General features: G+C 46.6%; 1 protein-coding gene across 1 annotated transcript; it reads right to left on the bottom strand.

Annotated features, from left to right (window-relative positions):
- Nucleotides 1-4958: 4958 nt before the first annotated feature.
- LOC149372099 (acetylcholinesterase-like) lies at nucleotides 4959-9572 on the bottom strand. Its single transcript, XM_089585747.1, has 3 exons — nucleotides 9508-9572; nucleotides 7486-8997; nucleotides 4959-5100 (listed from the first exon to the last, which is right to left on the bottom strand). Exons 2-3 carry the CDS (start codon nucleotides 8958-8960, stop codon nucleotides 4959-4961), a joined length of 1617 nt encoding a protein of 538 aa, XP_089441873.1. The 5' UTR covers nucleotides 8961-8997; nucleotides 9508-9572.
- Nucleotides 9573-17399: the final 7827 nt, after the last annotated feature.

Below are 17399 nucleotides of genomic sequence, written 5' to 3'. Positions count from 1 at the left end.
GGGGGGGGGGCGGTTAATAAACTTATAAAGAAAGATTTTTGTGGCATCGGAAGAACGGACCCTTACCTTCGAAATTTCTATTGGAGTACCTTACACTATTCTAAAGTTGCCTCACAATTCAAGCGGATACAAAGGAATCCTGGACATGCCAGGAAGGGATGGTGGTGAGTTATGCAATCTATACAGCGCGCAAAAAAATCGGAAAAAAAGTCAGCACTTCGTTTCTTTCGCCAGATCCCTGCCGCATATTGCATGAGGTGTTCAAGCAGCTCACAAAATGTCAGCGATTCAGACAAATACCGCAGGACGCCCGGCACAGGAAACTAGAGAGGAAGATTGCCTCGGATGAGGATGGAACTTGCTCAAGTGAGTTTGAGCATCTATCTTTTAGGCAGTCATCTGAATTAGCGAACATGAAGAATTCAAAAAAAAACAACCGAAGTTTGTGCATCAATAATCACGTGAAAACACATCCAGGGTTGCCTCAACAAGTAATAACAGTGCAAATAGACACAGAGGAAAGAAAAAAGGGACATGATACAAGTTTAACTACAAATATTTTAATCGAAAGTTCACGTTTTTTTTTAAGCTCCACTGAACAACAACAAATAAATAAAACACCCAGATCTCAGACATCCCCTCGGGCCTGAGATACTTTATTATCTCCTTTTCGTGCAGTTACAACTGTTTTATCTTTCGCTTACAATCGCATTTACCGGGAGGGGGTTGTACGTACATTCTAGTCAATTCTTTTTTATTGACTGATTCAGAAGGAATGCTAGCAGAAGTGGTGCGAAGGGGCGCCAACGCACCACTTATAGCAAAGAGAACAGGCGAACTTTGCTGTAAAAGTGGCCACATTTTGCGCATACAGATAAAGCCGAATATTCGCCATGCAGAAAGGTGCCTGCTACACTTGAAAGAAACCGTATTTTAGACCAAATGACCCCGTCTAGAGCTCACGCCTTCTAGAAACAGCGAAAGACCTCGGTGAACCTTTTACGTCTCCACACCTTGCCCAGCCATACTATGCCCTGAATTTAGACCACAAGGCTCAAGAAGCAACTTCTTGGCGCCGAAGGAGGGGTGAAGAGGCCTTCTTTGTTTCCAGAAGGTGCTGGTACAAGAGGGAATCCTACCCTAACGAATGGTTTGGTGTGGGGGGCGGGGGGTGGGGAGGGGGGATGACAGCATTGATAGCCGAGTGATTGAGGCAGACGATTAGTGATTTCCTGAACCAAGGATTTTTCTCAGAGTGGGAATGTGAACGCCTAGTATAACACTTTCAGGCCCCTCAATATAACATAGAGCCATTGTGCATGGCAAGACAACGGGGAACGAAATATCGCCACTGAACATTCTGCGACCGCCTTTCTTTGAGAATAGGCGGCAGTAGATAAGTAAAACACAGTCATGCTATATATGAGGCATGCGGTTAGCAAAATCGGTACGTCACAGAGAGGAATAGTTGTTGCAGTTTATTGGACGCAGTCTAAAGGCATAAACCATTGTTTGGAAAGCGATAGAGAGAGAAAGTAAAAAAAATTGAGGTAAAGTTCTAGTCATCGCTGCTTATGAAAGTGTCTGAAATACGCGCTGTCATGTATTTGCTGAGGTGCGAATATTGCTGCTTAAATTGACGACGTGCCAGTGGTGTTGTGGCGACATCTAGTGGTAGAGCGCCGAGGCGCTGCGGCGAAATTATTTTTGTTCTCTGTTTCTTTGCCTTGAAAGAAAAGTATGCGCTTAGTGGAACGTTTGCAGGCCGAAGGTGACAACGCTTTTCTTAGGCTGGGGAACATGCGCTAGAGGATGTTATTTATTTAGTTACGCGGGTATTTGTACATTCTCCACACGAGGCGTTAGTGCTCGTGTGGAGAATGTTGCTCAGTTCGGAAGGTGGAGCCACAGTCGTGCGAAATGAAGATGTGTTCCGTGCCTTCCTTGCTGTGCACGGAAAGTGCGAGGGGTAACGTCCATAATCATCAGCTTCATTCTAGGATTACTAGGAGCTCCTGCGCTTTCTCTAGAGCTATACAGGTAACAAAAAAAAAGAAGTTTTCATACATCTACACACTCGAGTAAGTTACACAGCCTTCTTTAGAGGATGTAGCATCATCACTAAGTACTTTTGACAGTTCTGACACAAAAAAGTGCATGTGCTATCAATATACCCTTTGCATTATTTAGCAGTTTCTAAATTGAGCGTCAGTTTGTTCCTTAGTTGATCGGATATACAGCACAGTCTCTTGAAACTTTATTACATGACCATCGCTTTTTATTCACAAACTCTGATGCTGAGTTAAGCGCATTAAAAATTAGCCTTTAGAGGCAGAAACTGAAAGTGGGCTTCTAGAAGATAAGGCCTTAATATGGTGACTCTTAGCACAACCTGAAGCTAAGTTGCTGATAATTAGACTAAGATCAACGAACAACTCAACAGATTAGCACATTTTTGCGTTTTGGTGTTGTACACCTCTCTGTTGCGCGTTTACAATGCACACACGCTATTAGAGAGTTTTAGCCCCAACCGCACAGCCGCGCGATCGATACTCTAACGCGTTGCCGTTGCTACCGCTGCCGGTGCTACCACTGATGTGTGTGATTAGTCACATGTACGAAAACTCTCCATCATCGCCAGCAAGCTACAGCTACTTTATAAGCTAGCTTTTTTATTACGTGTAAAATTTTAGGGATTCCTGATGACATTAATAAATTACTCGGGATCTTTCACTGCGAATTGAAAGTTTTGTCATGATGTGTTAGGATTCAGTTGTTCTTTTTGTTTACGATATAGATGGGGTTCCAACTCCAGAGTTTAAACAAAAAAAACGACGAAAGTATGCCACATTCAATATCTAAATTCGGTTTTAACAAAAAAAAATCGGTATTCCTTGCGTTCATGGCATAGCTAGGTGTTGAGTACGAGTTACAGAAGGTCAAAGTTCAAAATAGTTACTAAGTGAGAAAGACGAGGTTGTGATGCGACTGTGGTATTATTTGCAGTTGTGTAATTTGAAGGGTTGCTCCGCTAGCTTACATAGGTATGTGAGTACCATCTGCGGGAAGACCCATCTGTTCGCCGCCTACTAGCTAATCACTGTTTGTTCAGTTCGCTATCATCATCCTCTTAGAGTAGTGCGTTGGTTAAGTAGATTTATCAACTGTGTAGGGAACTGACACGAAACCATTTATGGGTGTAGCAAAAAAAAAACTACTTTATGCATACCAAGACGAGTGAGCGGCAATTCAGTCACTGCAATACACACGCCACGCCATGCCCAACCTTCGCGCTCAATACAGCTTTGCAACCCATTTAAACAAAACGATAACACGGCGATCTATTTCTTAGCAGTAAACTTCCACTAATGTTTCCGTCGGCCAGCTGCCTCATTTACCTTGTGTAAATTTTTTTTAATGATGATAAGGATCATTTCTCCCGGGAGAGCACCAAGTACAATCATCTGCACTTTATTTACTGGTAAATAAACTGTTCATGCTGACAGAAACGCCAAGACAGGTTAAATACCTTTTGATCATAGAGGACAGCCGCATTAACTGAGCCAAAAGTTGAAAAGATAAATATTCATTCTTTGAAAACAATCTTCACCCCCCCTCCTACAAAAAAAAAAAAACGAAACTGACGTTCTCAATTCAACACGGAAATGTCCGCCTAATTTTCAAACAGCGAAAAAAAAAAAAAGTCTAACTCTTACTGATGGAAAAGCAGGTGCAACTGTAAAACCGCAACAGTCGTGCAATTCAAGGAGCATTCCCTGCTTTGTCTGACTTCATTGCATAAAATCACGCTCGCCAAGGGCACCATTCAGCGGAAAAACTGAAAGGGACACTTAAGTTCCTCCTTATGATTATCCCGCGATAGAGTTAAAGGGTTAATGCCAACATATACGGAATTGGTCATTCTCTACTTTATATTGATAGCTCGATGGAAGCCATATTATCCCTCCTGGTGCAGTGGTGCATCAGTTAAGCAATCCGCCATTGTGCCGGAAGGTATAGTTTTCAAATAAAGACACTGGTGGCAGCCTAGGTGGTACAAAGGTGGCAGGTGGGCCACTTAGCTATAGGTGGGCTCAAATGCAGGTGACATATGGCTACAAGTGCAGTTTAAAAACGTATTTAAAGCAAATGACGAATTTATTGACTGATTTATGACAGCATTAAAGAATAAAAAAAAGCCGAGCTTGGTGGCAACTGCCGCCACACGTTTAAAAGGGGGCTCTCCTATCTTCCATCCATTCATCATCTGACTTTACGACGTCATCACAAACTGCTCGCTGTGGCAGGTGGCAGCTAAGTTAATGCATCTTCGCGAAAGGTTTCTCGGAAACAGCAGCCTTGGTCTCTCAAGTCCCACTGGTGGCTGTGTTTGTAACTTTTGTTTGAAACCTTTGATCGTAGGCGGGGCCGTGCGGGGGCCCAGATCCCTTTTAAGGGCTCAATACATTTGCTTCAATAAAGTTTTCACCGCCACCACCACCTACGCTGCCCCACTCCGCCAGGAGTGGTATGAGGACTCCCAGCGGTCTGTGAATGTAAAGTACAGAATTCTAAATTACCCATCTGTGGGTATTTACCCATTAAAGCTATCGCGTCATACCCTTAAGGCACAGCCTGATCGCCCACTTCAGTTTTTTTGCCAAGAGATCAAAAACATTGGAGCAAGCCTACCGGCATGCTGAGGAATACTATGATGAGCGTTGCTTACATTTCAAAACTAAGGTTCGTAAAGCACACAAGTGTACAGTAAATTACCAGTGATTAAAAAGATTTAAATAAATGAGGCCATTTGATGGAAAGGACCGTTTCAAGGATGAACATTTCCAGTAATTTCCGGAACCAACAAGTCTTGTGCTTGTCTGCCACCAGTGATCATCAGTATGAAACTTCTTTATTTCTTTCGTTAAACTGTTGTGTTTATTGCCCCATTCAGGAAGTCACATTAAATACTTCTTCCAGAAATTACAGTTCTTGCGCCCGATATTCCGATGCAACGAATAATTTCCAGGCTGGAGCCACAGCGCCGCTGGATCTTCTGTCGTGTAGGCTGGCCATTCAACTCCATCGATGGTTGGTGTTCTGGAAACAGGACACCGGAATATTGTAGGGGACAACGACGAACCACGACATTTAGAAGGTTCCCTGAATGAAAACTGCTGCTAAATTTGGCAGGCTACTCGCCATATCTTTCAGCTGCGCAGATCATTCTGTACTTATGCCTTTCATAAAGCCTGTGACAAAGTACGCTCTAAGACAACCACATCCTTGTCGCAACTGGAAACATGCGCTCTTTTCCGACGCTATCCAGGTTTGGCGCACTCCAAGCTCGCTTAGAGTTCCACTACCTGCGCCGAAACTTCACAGAAGTCGCTTGAGCAAGCACGACAACAATCTTCAATGATCTTGCCTTCTCCGAATATTCTCATTTTCCGGATTTCGGCCCACGTGAATCACCTGAATGTAGAAAAGAAAAATATTTGACGCGAGCGTTGCTATCATTTCCTTTTTTTTTTCGAACATCCAAAGAACACGCTGGAAACCACGCAACTACCTCACCGCGACGAACGCGGTTCCTGTCATGCCCAAAGCAAAAACACCTGAGCCTGCTTTTGCTTACGCCACATCAACTCAGTAATAATCGTACGCAACAGACATCTGACAGCCCCGAGAGTGCCTGCCTTTTTTGACAGGTTCCAGATTCTGACGACTGCTTCCTCTCGTATATTTATATCGTGAGTGAAGCTCTAAAGAAAACATCAGTACGTGAATAAGGTTTTCGAATCATCTACGACACTTTGCTGCATATTTCTGCCACTTGAGTTTCGAAAGGAACCCTTGCACTTCGTGAGTCCAACCACACAACTTTATCAAGTCTATCTACCCTGGCGGCGTCTTCCCCCTGCTTGGACTGCTGACCTACGACTAGGACACTTGGAAAGCATCTGCTTCGTTTCCATGCTAAGGAATATCGTCCCATCTGCAGCAGCGACAGGTAGGAAGTAATACAATAGTCTGAGGTGTAGAGATGCAAGTTCCGGAGGCATGATGACCTAGCATTCTGAGTTGGAGAGTTGTAGAAGACAACGACGGTGAAAGAAGACGGAATTATCAGAAAGAAAGAATGTGACGTTCGTTAAGGATAGAGACAGAAGTGCAGAATAAATAAAGCTTTAGAGCAAGCCAGCTTAGCGAATCTCTGTAACTATGTGTGAACAAAAACGACCGTTGTATTCAGTACGCAGCTACTCATGAAACTCCTGAATTTAAACGCCATTTAAGCATCATCCTTCAGGTTTCTGCCAGGGATGATTGTGAAAATAATTCCTGTTAGCTTTAGTACACAAAGCTTCGGAATATATCTGCTCGATTCCTGGACACCGCGTGAGGACTAAATTCGGACCAGGGTGGCCGCATACCAATGGGGAAGTAATTAAAGAACTTCAGTCTACAGACATTTCTCTGCGTATTGAAGAGCTAAAGCCGTCGTAACTCCTCAAGGGCACACAGCAGTGTCGTGCCTTATACAAGCAGAATACCCTATTTATGAACCCATACATATCGTTGCTTGAAAGGAAGATATTTTTGCAAAAAAAAAAAGCTTGCTCTTGCACCTGGCACTCTACATTACAAGTAATTCATTTTATTACACAGCATTTCTCCCTTTCTCACAGCAATTCCGTCGTTTCTGCGGCCTCCCGTTTTAGGAAGTAAACGCCCAAACTAGTTATGAGCGAGCTATAGCTCCTTCAGAAGTCTCTGATCATCTGATATTTGAGGAAAACTGATATTGCAAGGACACTTCCCTCGCAATCTCAGCCTTTTGTGCTAGGTGTGCGTACTGTCGGGACCAAATGCCATGTATATCACACGTTTTTTAGATAAAGAGTGTCGCAGGATGAAGTTTTCAGAGTCTTCGATAAGCAAGAGCCCGGTGAACCAAAACAAGGATAGTAAAAACGTCCCCCCCCCCTTCCTCCCTCTGGGTGCCTCGCGCGTCTGTGCAGTGGCTGTAGAAAACACTCTAGAGAGCAAATTTGCAAAGTTCACGCGTTATACTCTAAGTTAACTCCCAAGGGTGCACGTGTTTAAATTTCTTAAGCACACAATCATCGACATGCCTTGCTCTGAAACGTTCATGACTGAGATTTCGCTATTCAACATGTCTTTAGTTCCCCTTGAAAACATAATCTATTTCCTTTCTGTACGCAAGTTAAATTGCGCCAAAGCTTTCTATATCTTTAGATAATATTCAAGTGCCTAACAAGTTTACGTCTTTGCCTAAAGTAACCAGGCAGCGTGTTGCTGAGCACCTATGGCAGCCCTATGCCCAAAATCTCTAAAACATTTCGAGAGCTTTTCTTCTTGAAGGGTGCTGTAATCACTCTACTTGCGGCTGAGAAGCAAGCCACGTTACCTGGTTACTTCCGTCGAAGACGGTACTTTACCGCATTGAAAAATACCTACCCCGTCTTGGCGAAACTTGCGAGTGCTTTCATCACGGTCTTGCTGAAATCCCGGTCTTCGTCGGTGAAATACTCAGGAGTCAGGATCGGAACTCCGAAGTAGTAGACAATATCAGATGTGTGTGGCACCCCAACCCATTTCGGGAACGGAAACTTAGCTGACCTGTGGCCGAGTACTGAAAAGTAAACCGAGTTGCCTCTATCTGTGAAGTCCTCTGCGAAGAACGCGCTGGGGCAGATGAACTGGGCGTCGGTAATAAATTCGGTGTGCAGTTCCCTTAAAAGCCGCTTATCGGCTCTGGTGGTATCGTTCACGTAACTCTTTAGTGTAGGCGCAAACTTGTCAGGAAGCCAGGCAAGTGCAACAAAGCGCAAGACTGTCCTCAGCTCGTCATCGCTAATGTCTTCAAGGTCCTCTGATAGAATGCGGCTGTCAGGAAAAGACATTATTATGAAGTTACCCTCATTTGCAGTGACTCCGAGCATGACGTCGACATTACTGAAATCACCTGATCTTATTGCAACTGTGGGGCGCTGGGGAAAGAAAGCATTCGGATGCGAAGGAATGAAATTGAAAACCTTGGTTGCCGAGACGTTGTAAGTGGCCTCACAAAGCTCTTCAGCCGGCTTCGAGCGGAGGCACTCAAGGACTTCTGTGGGATAGGAAGAGAGATCTTTGTAAGTAGAAGCACAGCCCACAAGCTCGGCGACTTTATTACCCCGGGTCAAGCTTTCGAAGGTTGAATCTACGAGGCCATCAGTGTCGTAAACACCGCTCATTAAAACTGCTCTTTGAAATAAGCCCCTGCTCAGGGGAGACAGAATATGGGCGCTTACGCTGAATGATCCTGCACTCTCTCCGAACAAGGTGACTCTTGACGGGTTACCCCCGAACGCTCGAATGTTGTCATAAACCCAACGCAGCGCCAAGTTTTGGTCCATGAGCCCCATGTTTCCTTGTACTTCCGGTACTGCGGCGTTAAGGAAACCGAGGATATTGAGGCGGTAATTGAAGGTGACAACCAAGACGTCGTGCTCCGCGGCCAGAGCAGAACCGTCATACCAGTTCTGGTAGGCAGAGCCGAACGTGAAACCACCACCGTGTATCCACACCAGGACAGCCTTGAGTGGCCTCGAGCTCGCTGGGGTCCACACGTTGACGTAGAGACAGTCCTCCGACTGGCCGACATAAGGTGCAAAGTCTTTGCTGAAGATCTTTTGAATGCAAGCAGTTCTCGGTGACGTAGCGTTGTAGACGCCGGACCAAGGGTCGGCTGGAACAGGATTCTGAAATCGAAGATTGCCGACAGGCGGGCGGGCGAATGGTATGCCCTGGTACACTTCGAGCGTCTTCCCGAGAACTTGTATGGCGCGGCCTTGGACGTCTCCGTTTTTGGTCGTAACTACTGGAGACTCACCGGCGTCCATTAGCTTCACAAAGAAGATCACCAAACTGTACTTCAACAAAGGGGGCATCCTGGTGAAGACTTGATTTTCCCTATATAAGCGGCAGCTGAAAACAAAAGAAGGCTAGATGCTTCATGTCCGTAAATAAAAAATAAGGGGACAGTTGACGTTAATATAACCAAATACATACCCAATATGTTATCGTCGCTCGGGCTCTGAAATTGAGATGCTTAAATTTTACCCTAAAGTACAAAATTTTGCGCACTATTAATGACCTTATGGATATCCTCTACTGCTTCCAAATGGGAATGGAGCGTTCCGGGTTCCACGCATCGTATGGGATACGGACCGCGCCCTGTAATTTTACCCGTGCATAAAGAAAATGCTTTAAATGCTGCGGCGGACGTATATAGCAGTTAGCATTGCGTGCGAGAACGTTGAAAAAGAGGCTGATTTCCGTGGCTTGTTTGGCCTGAAAAAATTACTGATTTTTAAATAACTACAGGAGCTGGTTAATGGGAGTTTTGCTGCAACTAGACTTGAAAGTTGTCTTGTGACATAAAGATGTGCACGTTAGTACATTTACGCAAGAATTAGAGAAAAACATCTCGCGTACCTGTAAGGCGAAAATGGCGTCCTATGAGTCGACTGCTACCGGCGCCACGTCAGTGCTGCTCCGTCTGCGGTTGGTGCAATCTGTCGGTGCCTTTTTATATAACCCTATCAAATATTCACGGTTTTCAGGAGCAAAAGCAAATTATAAAAGGAAACCAGGCATAACAGAGCTGACACTGAGACCTGACAAACGGAGAACTTCACGCTTTAGGGCAGTTTCGGCACCTCGTGTTTGCTCAGCTTCCCGCGTTAGCATACCAGACTTTGTGTTGCAACGACGGCTGCATTCATGATGTGCCGTCGTTATAGCCAGCTGAAGGTTAAGTTTCGACACACGAGGCCGCACTGTGTTACAGCGCACACGAAATTTGGATAAAAAATGAGTGCGCAGGACGATCACCCTGAGAGAATGACAGTGAACAACAGTGGCAGCTGTGCTTTGCGTATGGTTTATGTACACGCCGCGACTGTTCTGTTGAGTGCATCCTGATTGCCATTGCATGGTCCTCGGACGGCATGGACGACCTGCAGGGATCTTACCTCAACCCACCGCAGTGGCTCAGTGGCGCTATCGCGTTCGGTTACTGATCCTGAGTAGGTGGGCTCAAAGCCCCGCTGCGGCGGCAACGTTTCATTTTAGGTGAAGTGCAAAATACGCCCGTGTGCTGCGCGCGATGACCGTGAAAGTGTGCGACAACGGACAGCAGGCAGTCGAAATTAATCCGGAGCCATCCAATGCTACCCCCTACGCTGTTAGCGCGGTTGGGGTGCCCACTCACAGTGAGACAGTTAATGCGCGTTTTATTTTATGATAACCGAATGAAATAAAAAAGCTACGGGGCCACTTAACGCACCTTAAGAGGGCTACGGTATAGCGGTGTGTTCTGGGTCCATTGCTCAAACATGAAAGTTGATGCACACGACGACATCCAAATCATAGCGTGAGATACTGGCAGTTAAACATGCAGGATGTTCGGTGGCGGCGATGGCGTATTTGTCTAACGCTGTTGCCAGCGAAGATTGTCTTTTCGCACCTCTGCGAGTTCAAAGGCCGCTCGCGGCCGTAAAGGGTGTTATTTTATTTAGTCGTTACGTGCTCCGCCCCCGTGACACTCTAACGCTCCTTGCTACGCTTGCCCTCTTCGCTGTGCGATGTCGATACTGCCGCAGTGTTTCGGCTGCTCTCTTGGTGATAGATTTTGAAAGTTGTCGTCATCGTGTGATTGGTTCCTTGATACCACGCGACCTTGATGACGTCACAAATCTCTCCGACCAGTCACTATATTTCATGGCAGAGAATGCCAAGGTTTCGCCTCGATGTCATCTTGAATGCTATCGCGTTAAAGAGATTTGTGGAAAGGAAAGGCGCAGTAACTATCACATTTCTCTGCGGACACGTCAGTCAAGCCGTCAGGGAAAGAATGAAGGGAGTGACGGAAGGCAAAGAGAACTAACTATTCGCCGTAGTGGGAGGCTATGAAATATTCTACCCTCCCGTGGTTTTTTAACCCACTCAGTCATCACCAACACACTGGGGGACACAGCGGCGCTTCTGCAGCATTCGTCTGTTCCCTCTCTTTCTCTCGCCTCTCGGTCCTGTCCGCACTCTTCTATTCGCACTTGGCAGTGACAGCGGCCCGTTTCGTCTCAGTCGACCTGCCCGTGCACTTCCTTTTTCAACGCGTCAGCGTTAGAGCTGAAGTTCGGCGGAAAAGCCGAGAGCGCTGCCACACTAATTCATGATTGGTCGGTAAAGTTCGTAACGTCACACCACCGTGAACCAAAGAGAGTGGGGTATGACGTCTGACACGCAGAGCCGAGAGGATCGCGGGGTCCTGCAAGATGCGCAGCAGTCGGACCGTGTAGAAAGTTTCCACTGCTCAGTGCCTGGTGCGTCGAGTCATGTGACAGGGCGTGCAGAATGCGGCTGGTGGGGTCGAGGAGCCTTGAAAGAGCCTTGAGAAAAAGACTCCAAGACAAATGTTTGCTTAATGCAATAGTTCTTGTAGAGTAGCGAAGGAGGACTAAGTGACTTCTAACGCTGTCACGTTCGACTCCCTAGGGGATGGTTTGGAGTTTGTAATTGTTCTTTATCTTTTCAGCCACTTCCCTGCACTCGTATACACAAGCTGTTTTAGGGAGGACAGCTGGTATTTAACCAGTGCCATGTGCGGCAAAGTGAAAGCCAAGGAGCGACAGGTGGTAATACCAAGTAAAGTAAAGTAAATGCGGATCGAAAATAAAAACATATCGAAATAGAAATAAAAATTAAAAACAAGAAAAATTGGAATCAGGAAAATAGAATCTAACAAGAAAAAAAAAGAAAGTATCTACCCACCTTGACCCTGAATTCTTGGTGAGGCGTTGCTTAACCGTTGCAGAATTTTTTTTTTAGCGCGCAGCTTCTTCATATGCAAGCACGATGTTGCACAGCCTGTTTTTTTTTTCTCTCTTTTGCGTGTATCTTAAACACTAGGCTAAATCAACAAATTCCTGCGCAAGAGAGAGAGAGAGAGAAAACTTTATTTACAAAGGAATTCGGGGCACGCCCCAGGGTCCCCGCACGACCCCACTGCACTCAAGTGTTTATGTTCCTGAGGTCCATAACACTGGCAGCACGGCCGGTGGCGATGGTCTGCACGGCCGGGTCCTCCGAGTGCAGCAGGGTCTCCCAGTCCTCCCAGGTCTTGAGGTTATCTAGGTCCCGCGGGGGAGGGTCCGCCGGGCAGAGGGAAAGGATGTGGAGGGAAGAAGCGAAGGGTTCTGGGCATAGGGCGCAAGCAGGAGTGGGGAAGGAGGGATGATAGTGGGTTAGGGTAAGGGGCGAGGGGAGAGTATGTGTTTGTAATCTGCGCCAGAGTGTTGCGTGTCTGTTATCTAGGGAGGGGTGGGGCGGGGGGTAGAGCTGGCGAGAGGCTCTGTATGCCTGGGTCAGCTCACTGAATGAGTGCACCGGGCTCAGGTGGCCTCGGATCGGGGATTCACGAAGGATCGCATGCGCAAGAGACAGTCGCAAAAAGCGAATACTTTGCTGCACGCTGACGGAATGTTTGCGGTGCGAAAGTCTGAACATGTCTGAAGTAAAACAACCAAATGTAGACTCCAAAACCCCAAAATCACGAAGAGTTCGTACGAAAGTGTACGGAAATAGTGCGTTCCGAAAAACAGCATTCCGAAAGTGCACCAACTTAATACATACTAGAAGGCCTCTAGAGGTCTCTGGAACATGCCCAAGGTCAGCGCAGTCTAGTAACAAGTTAGGCAATATCGTCCCTCGCGACGCCCAGAGCCACGGCAGAGCTGTTGTGCTTGCGTAAATTTGGTGGTTTTGATTCTTTAAAAGGTAACCAGGAATGGTGCTTAAAGTGGGAGGTATTTTAGATACTATTTTTTTTTTTTTTTGTGAGTGGTGGGTGTTTTCAGTGTAGTGAACCGAAAGCACCATACCTTGTTCTCTTCCTTCTGCGCTCTTTGTCGCAGCCATCTTCAAAACCGCGCTTAAAATACCAGAGCCGCTCCAAAATCGAAAACGGTTATCACAGACTCTCGCCGGGCCTGTGAACATTATCTTGCAGGCGAAATATCACCTCTGGCCTCGCAAATTCTAAGACGCGCTCTCGCCGATCCAACTCGCACAGAAGTGATCTGGGCTCCTGGCCACCAGGGTCTACGAGGCAATGAGGCCGCTGATGCGGCCGCCCGAGCGCTCACACACCGGGCTCCTCATCCTAGCTCTCATGGCTCAGAAGCTCATAAACCGCTTCTGCGGTTCCGCGAAATCCTAATTTATTATTGCGACAGCCACCGTCTCTACCCGGCACCTGCCAAGGGGCTGAGTAAGGCGGAGGAGCGAACTCTGCGGTGCCTGCAGACAGGAACCCTTCTCTGTCCTGCAATAGCAAAACACTTCGATCCGAACACAGATGGGCGCTGCCCGCACTGTGGAGAGATCTCCGATATCTTTCACATGGTGTGGGCATGTATTCAGAATCCTCACCTTCCCCCCTCCCCCACCCCCACCCGAGAGGCATGGGAGACTGCCCTCCTCAACTGCTCCACACTGGAGTCCCAAAGGGCTCTGGTCAAGCGGGCGCGAGACGGGGCCTCGCAATGCGGTGTCCCGGACTAAGGATACCGACCATGCAGCAGGGTTACTTTCTTTTTTTTAGAGCGCAGCTCTTTGGCGTCCGTTCCTGGGTTTCGCGTCGTCGTCGGCCTCGTAACCAGCTCCGCCCCCAATGTCACGCTTTTCAATTGGTCGAAATGCTCGTGACGTCACAGTGCGCGAATTTCAAATGGGGCCAATTGTACTTTGGCTAGTAACCATGCAACCAATCAAAGGGATCGTATAGTGATGCTGCAACTAAGTTGGACTGAGTTTAGTTAATTGCTTAATTAATCAATTAGCCTAATTCATATAGAGGAGAATGAAGAGGTCAGAAGAAAAGAAAAGAAAGACGCGCGCCGCAGCGACAACAGCGTCCGCGGAAGGAGACGCTGCTGAAAAAAAAAAACAGATAAGTACAAAGCCGCGTTCCCTCCACCACCACGCACTTCCCCACTCAGTAAGACGTTGCTCGTTTCATATACGTTGTGTCGAACATCCTAGACAGTTCCAACAATTGACAGGTTAATGACAGAACACGATGGATACAAATTCAATAATATAAATATGAAATAGCCTAATTAACCTTTCTAGTTAGACCGCATAAATCAATAAAACCGAGAACGAAATTGGTCGAGTTGGGGAATCGAACCAGGGTCTCCGGAGTGCGATACGAGCACGCTAGCCACTCCGTAATGCCAGCTGAATGGTTTGGAATGAACAAAGGCGCGTCTAGCTAATACGGCGTCTTCGTTCACTCCCATCTTCCCCCTTTCCCTTACGGCGAGGTGCAGGTGTCCACCCAGATATGCGAGAGAGATACATTTCCTTTCCTCAAAAACTAAATTTACCGTCCAGCAAGGCGTACAGCCGAATTGGCGATGGCGTTCTGTGGACTCCCTGGCAGCGTTGCAAGACGCTGTCGTGTTCCACTCTTACAGGCGAAGCTTAACATGTTAACCACACATCAGTAACACATGCAGACAGCCAATGGACGCGTCATTCGCTGGCAGCACTTGATTCATCATTCACAACCACATTCTTAACGTACGCTCCCTTGCCGCACATGCCAAGGACGTACACCACGATCACATTCTGCGCCATTCCTCTGTACTTTGCTTTGCTGAAACCTGGATGGATCCCGAAGAGCCTCTCGAAATCATAGATTTCCTATACTGTTGTGGTGCTCGCAGAGACCACAACAGAGCGGCGGGAGTCGCTATCTACTTGCGCACAGGTCTCTCTGCAATACCAGTCGAAATGTTTGGCACGTCACATGAAGTTGGCGAACTGTGCGCCGCAAAGTTGCCCAACGGCTTGCTGGTAGTAGCTGCCTACTTCACCCCTACCGCACTCACGAAAGACGTCGTGCACTTCCTGCAACTCGCATTAACCGTCCATCGATCCACACCGACGTTAGTAGTGGGGGACTTTAATGTTGACATAAAGACAAACAGCAATTTCCTAACACTTATGCGGGAGAACATCCCGTTCCTCTCGCTCGTAACGCGTCCCACGGCTGTGACAACCTCGCGAGGCACTTGTATAGATCTCGTCTTTGAGAATCAAGCATTGGTGTACCAAGTCGAACGTATATCAGTCTATTTCTCCGACCACAAAGCTTCCTTCATGACTGTCAAGAACTGTTAGTGGAGTCTTTGTTAAAGGAATACGTGTGAAAAAATAAAACAAAAATTCTGTGATAGCGCATACATGTGTTGCTCGATTTCTTTGCCTCAATCTATCGGAAAGGTGAAACAGCTTTTTTGCTGCGCTCAAATTTCGCATTAGGAAGTAACGTAATCGTCGGTAATTTTTTAACCCTCAAGCTCTCTTTGATTAAAGTTTTTCACCACCACCACCACCACTCCGGCCTTCTGCACGTGAACATAGTTTGCTGGTTAGTCTCAGGGTGGAAATCATGCATTTGTGGCCTGTATACCGAAAGCTTCATCGAGCACTTTTAAAAATTCCTAAAAATTGGTAGCTGAAATAGAGAGAATAATCTTTTCAGGAACATACACACTGTCAGCCGCGGCGGACATCAGTTAGATATGAAATCACTGTCATTAGTCGGTGATTACTAACAGTCACTAATTATTTCCTGATCACCAAAGGGGAAAGAGGTGGCACCAGTGCGTAGACGTGCAAAAGACTTTCTACGTGTTGGTGTTTCAGTAGAAAATCACTAAAAAATTACCGACGATTACGTTACTTCCTAATGCGAAATTTGAGCGCAGCAAATAAGCTGTTTCACCTTTTCGATAGTGAGTCAACCCCAGCTGCGGAGTTGGTTTCAGGGACAACGCCGCTGATGCCGACACAAACAATATGATACCCTCGCTTCCGCAGCGCTAAGAACCAGGTCTAGCCGTGGGAAGGTGGTCACGTATTCGTCGACGTGCCGGGGCCTACGTGAAATAACCGGCGCGTCGGCAACTGAAGAGCACCCTATGCGCCACACAAGAACAGGGGGGGGGGGGGGGGCCTTTCTTCCTCTTTCTGCATGGCGGCGACGGTGTTCTATGCAGTCACGTTATCTTGACTCTCTAGCGGCGTCAGCGGCATCCAGCGGTATTAGTCGGTCGCTGCTAGCGCTGGGGGGATGAAAGGGGGGCGGAGCTGGTTACGAGGCCGACGACAACGCCGACGACGACGCGAAACCCAGGAACGGACGCCAAAGAGCTGCGCTCTAAAACGAAGTGGGAACAGTATCGTAGCCGGCTTCGTGTGCACAGAGCATGTACCAAGTGTTTCAGGAAAGGGGTTAAGTAACATTCAAAAATAGGTTTTCTGGTAAAAATATTGCTTTTTCAGCATAGCATTATTAGTAGGGATGTGCGAATATTCGAAATTTTAGAATATAATTCGAATATTATATTTTTGCTATTCGTTTTCAATTCGAAATCCAAGTATTCGTGTTGTTTCGCTGACGCGAATATTCTTACCCAGCCGAATATTCTATTGCGAGCACCGGCAGTCATTTCGGTCCGCAAGTCCTATCGACAGAGACCTAACAATATGGCGGCTCCCAGAGCCAAGTGAGAGGGCATTTTTGTGGCTGGAGAAGTCGCTTCAGCTAAAAGGGGACTAACTACTTCTGCCTGACCATGTGGAGCAGCCGGTTTTCCTTCACGACAACCTTTTATGTTCATACCAACAACGCGCTTTTTTGCTTATGGCAAGCTAGCCTTAACCAATTCTGTGTACTAGCCATCTTCTCTGATATTTCCACTCCTTTAAGTATAATGTTCGAGACTTATACTTTTTGGGCAGCCACACACATCTTTTGTGTTCATTTCATCACTCATAGTTGAACTGTGATGTTCTTGGGTGCTCAAATAATGTTTTGTAGTGGTTAAATGCGGCTGTCCTTGACTATTCGATATTCGATTCGATATTCGGAACCAAGTATTCGTATTTGATTCCTATTCGAAAATTTTGATATTCGCACACCCCTAATTATTAGTGTTGGCGGACACAAGAAAACCGTTGAATCGTCTTAAGTAGCAAGCTGGTTAACTAATTTTTAATATTAACTTTTTAGCTATTAGAGTCACGCGCCTTGTTTCCATTAGAGATTTGCAGCTTGTCGTTAGTAATAGTCATATCAATTTTCAGGATTTAGAAAACGCGATTACCTTTGGCGCCAGGCATCGACAAAATTCGGCTTTTTGGCTAGTTACGTGCACTGGAAAGATTGCTTTGCCTCGTGCTTTTCGAATTCATCGAGAAAACATACGCTCCTCAAGCCACGACCGTGTATACAGACGCGTCTTGGAGAGGAG

The sequence above is a fragment of the Amblyomma mixtum genome, chromosome 1 (assembly GCF_055824585.1).
Source record: "Amblyomma mixtum isolate Tamu chromosome 1, ASM5582458v1, whole genome shotgun sequence".
Classification (NCBI taxonomy): Eukaryota; Metazoa; Arthropoda; class Arachnida; order Ixodida; family Ixodidae; genus Amblyomma; species Amblyomma mixtum.
The sequence above is the reverse complement of the archived record's forward strand: the minus strand, read 5'-3'. Positions and strand labels throughout refer to the sequence as shown.

Bases quoted from the DNA above. Each gene is read 5' to 3' on its own strand.
- LOC149372099 (XM_089585747.1), bottom strand. From the start codon at position 8,960: ATGCCCCCTTTGTTGAAGTACAGTTTGGTGATCTTCTTTGTGAAGCTA. The intron at 5,101-7,485 runs GTAGGTATTTTT...TCCTGTTTCCAG, and splicing joins GCAAGTTTCGCCAAGACGGG to AACACCAACCATCGATGGAG.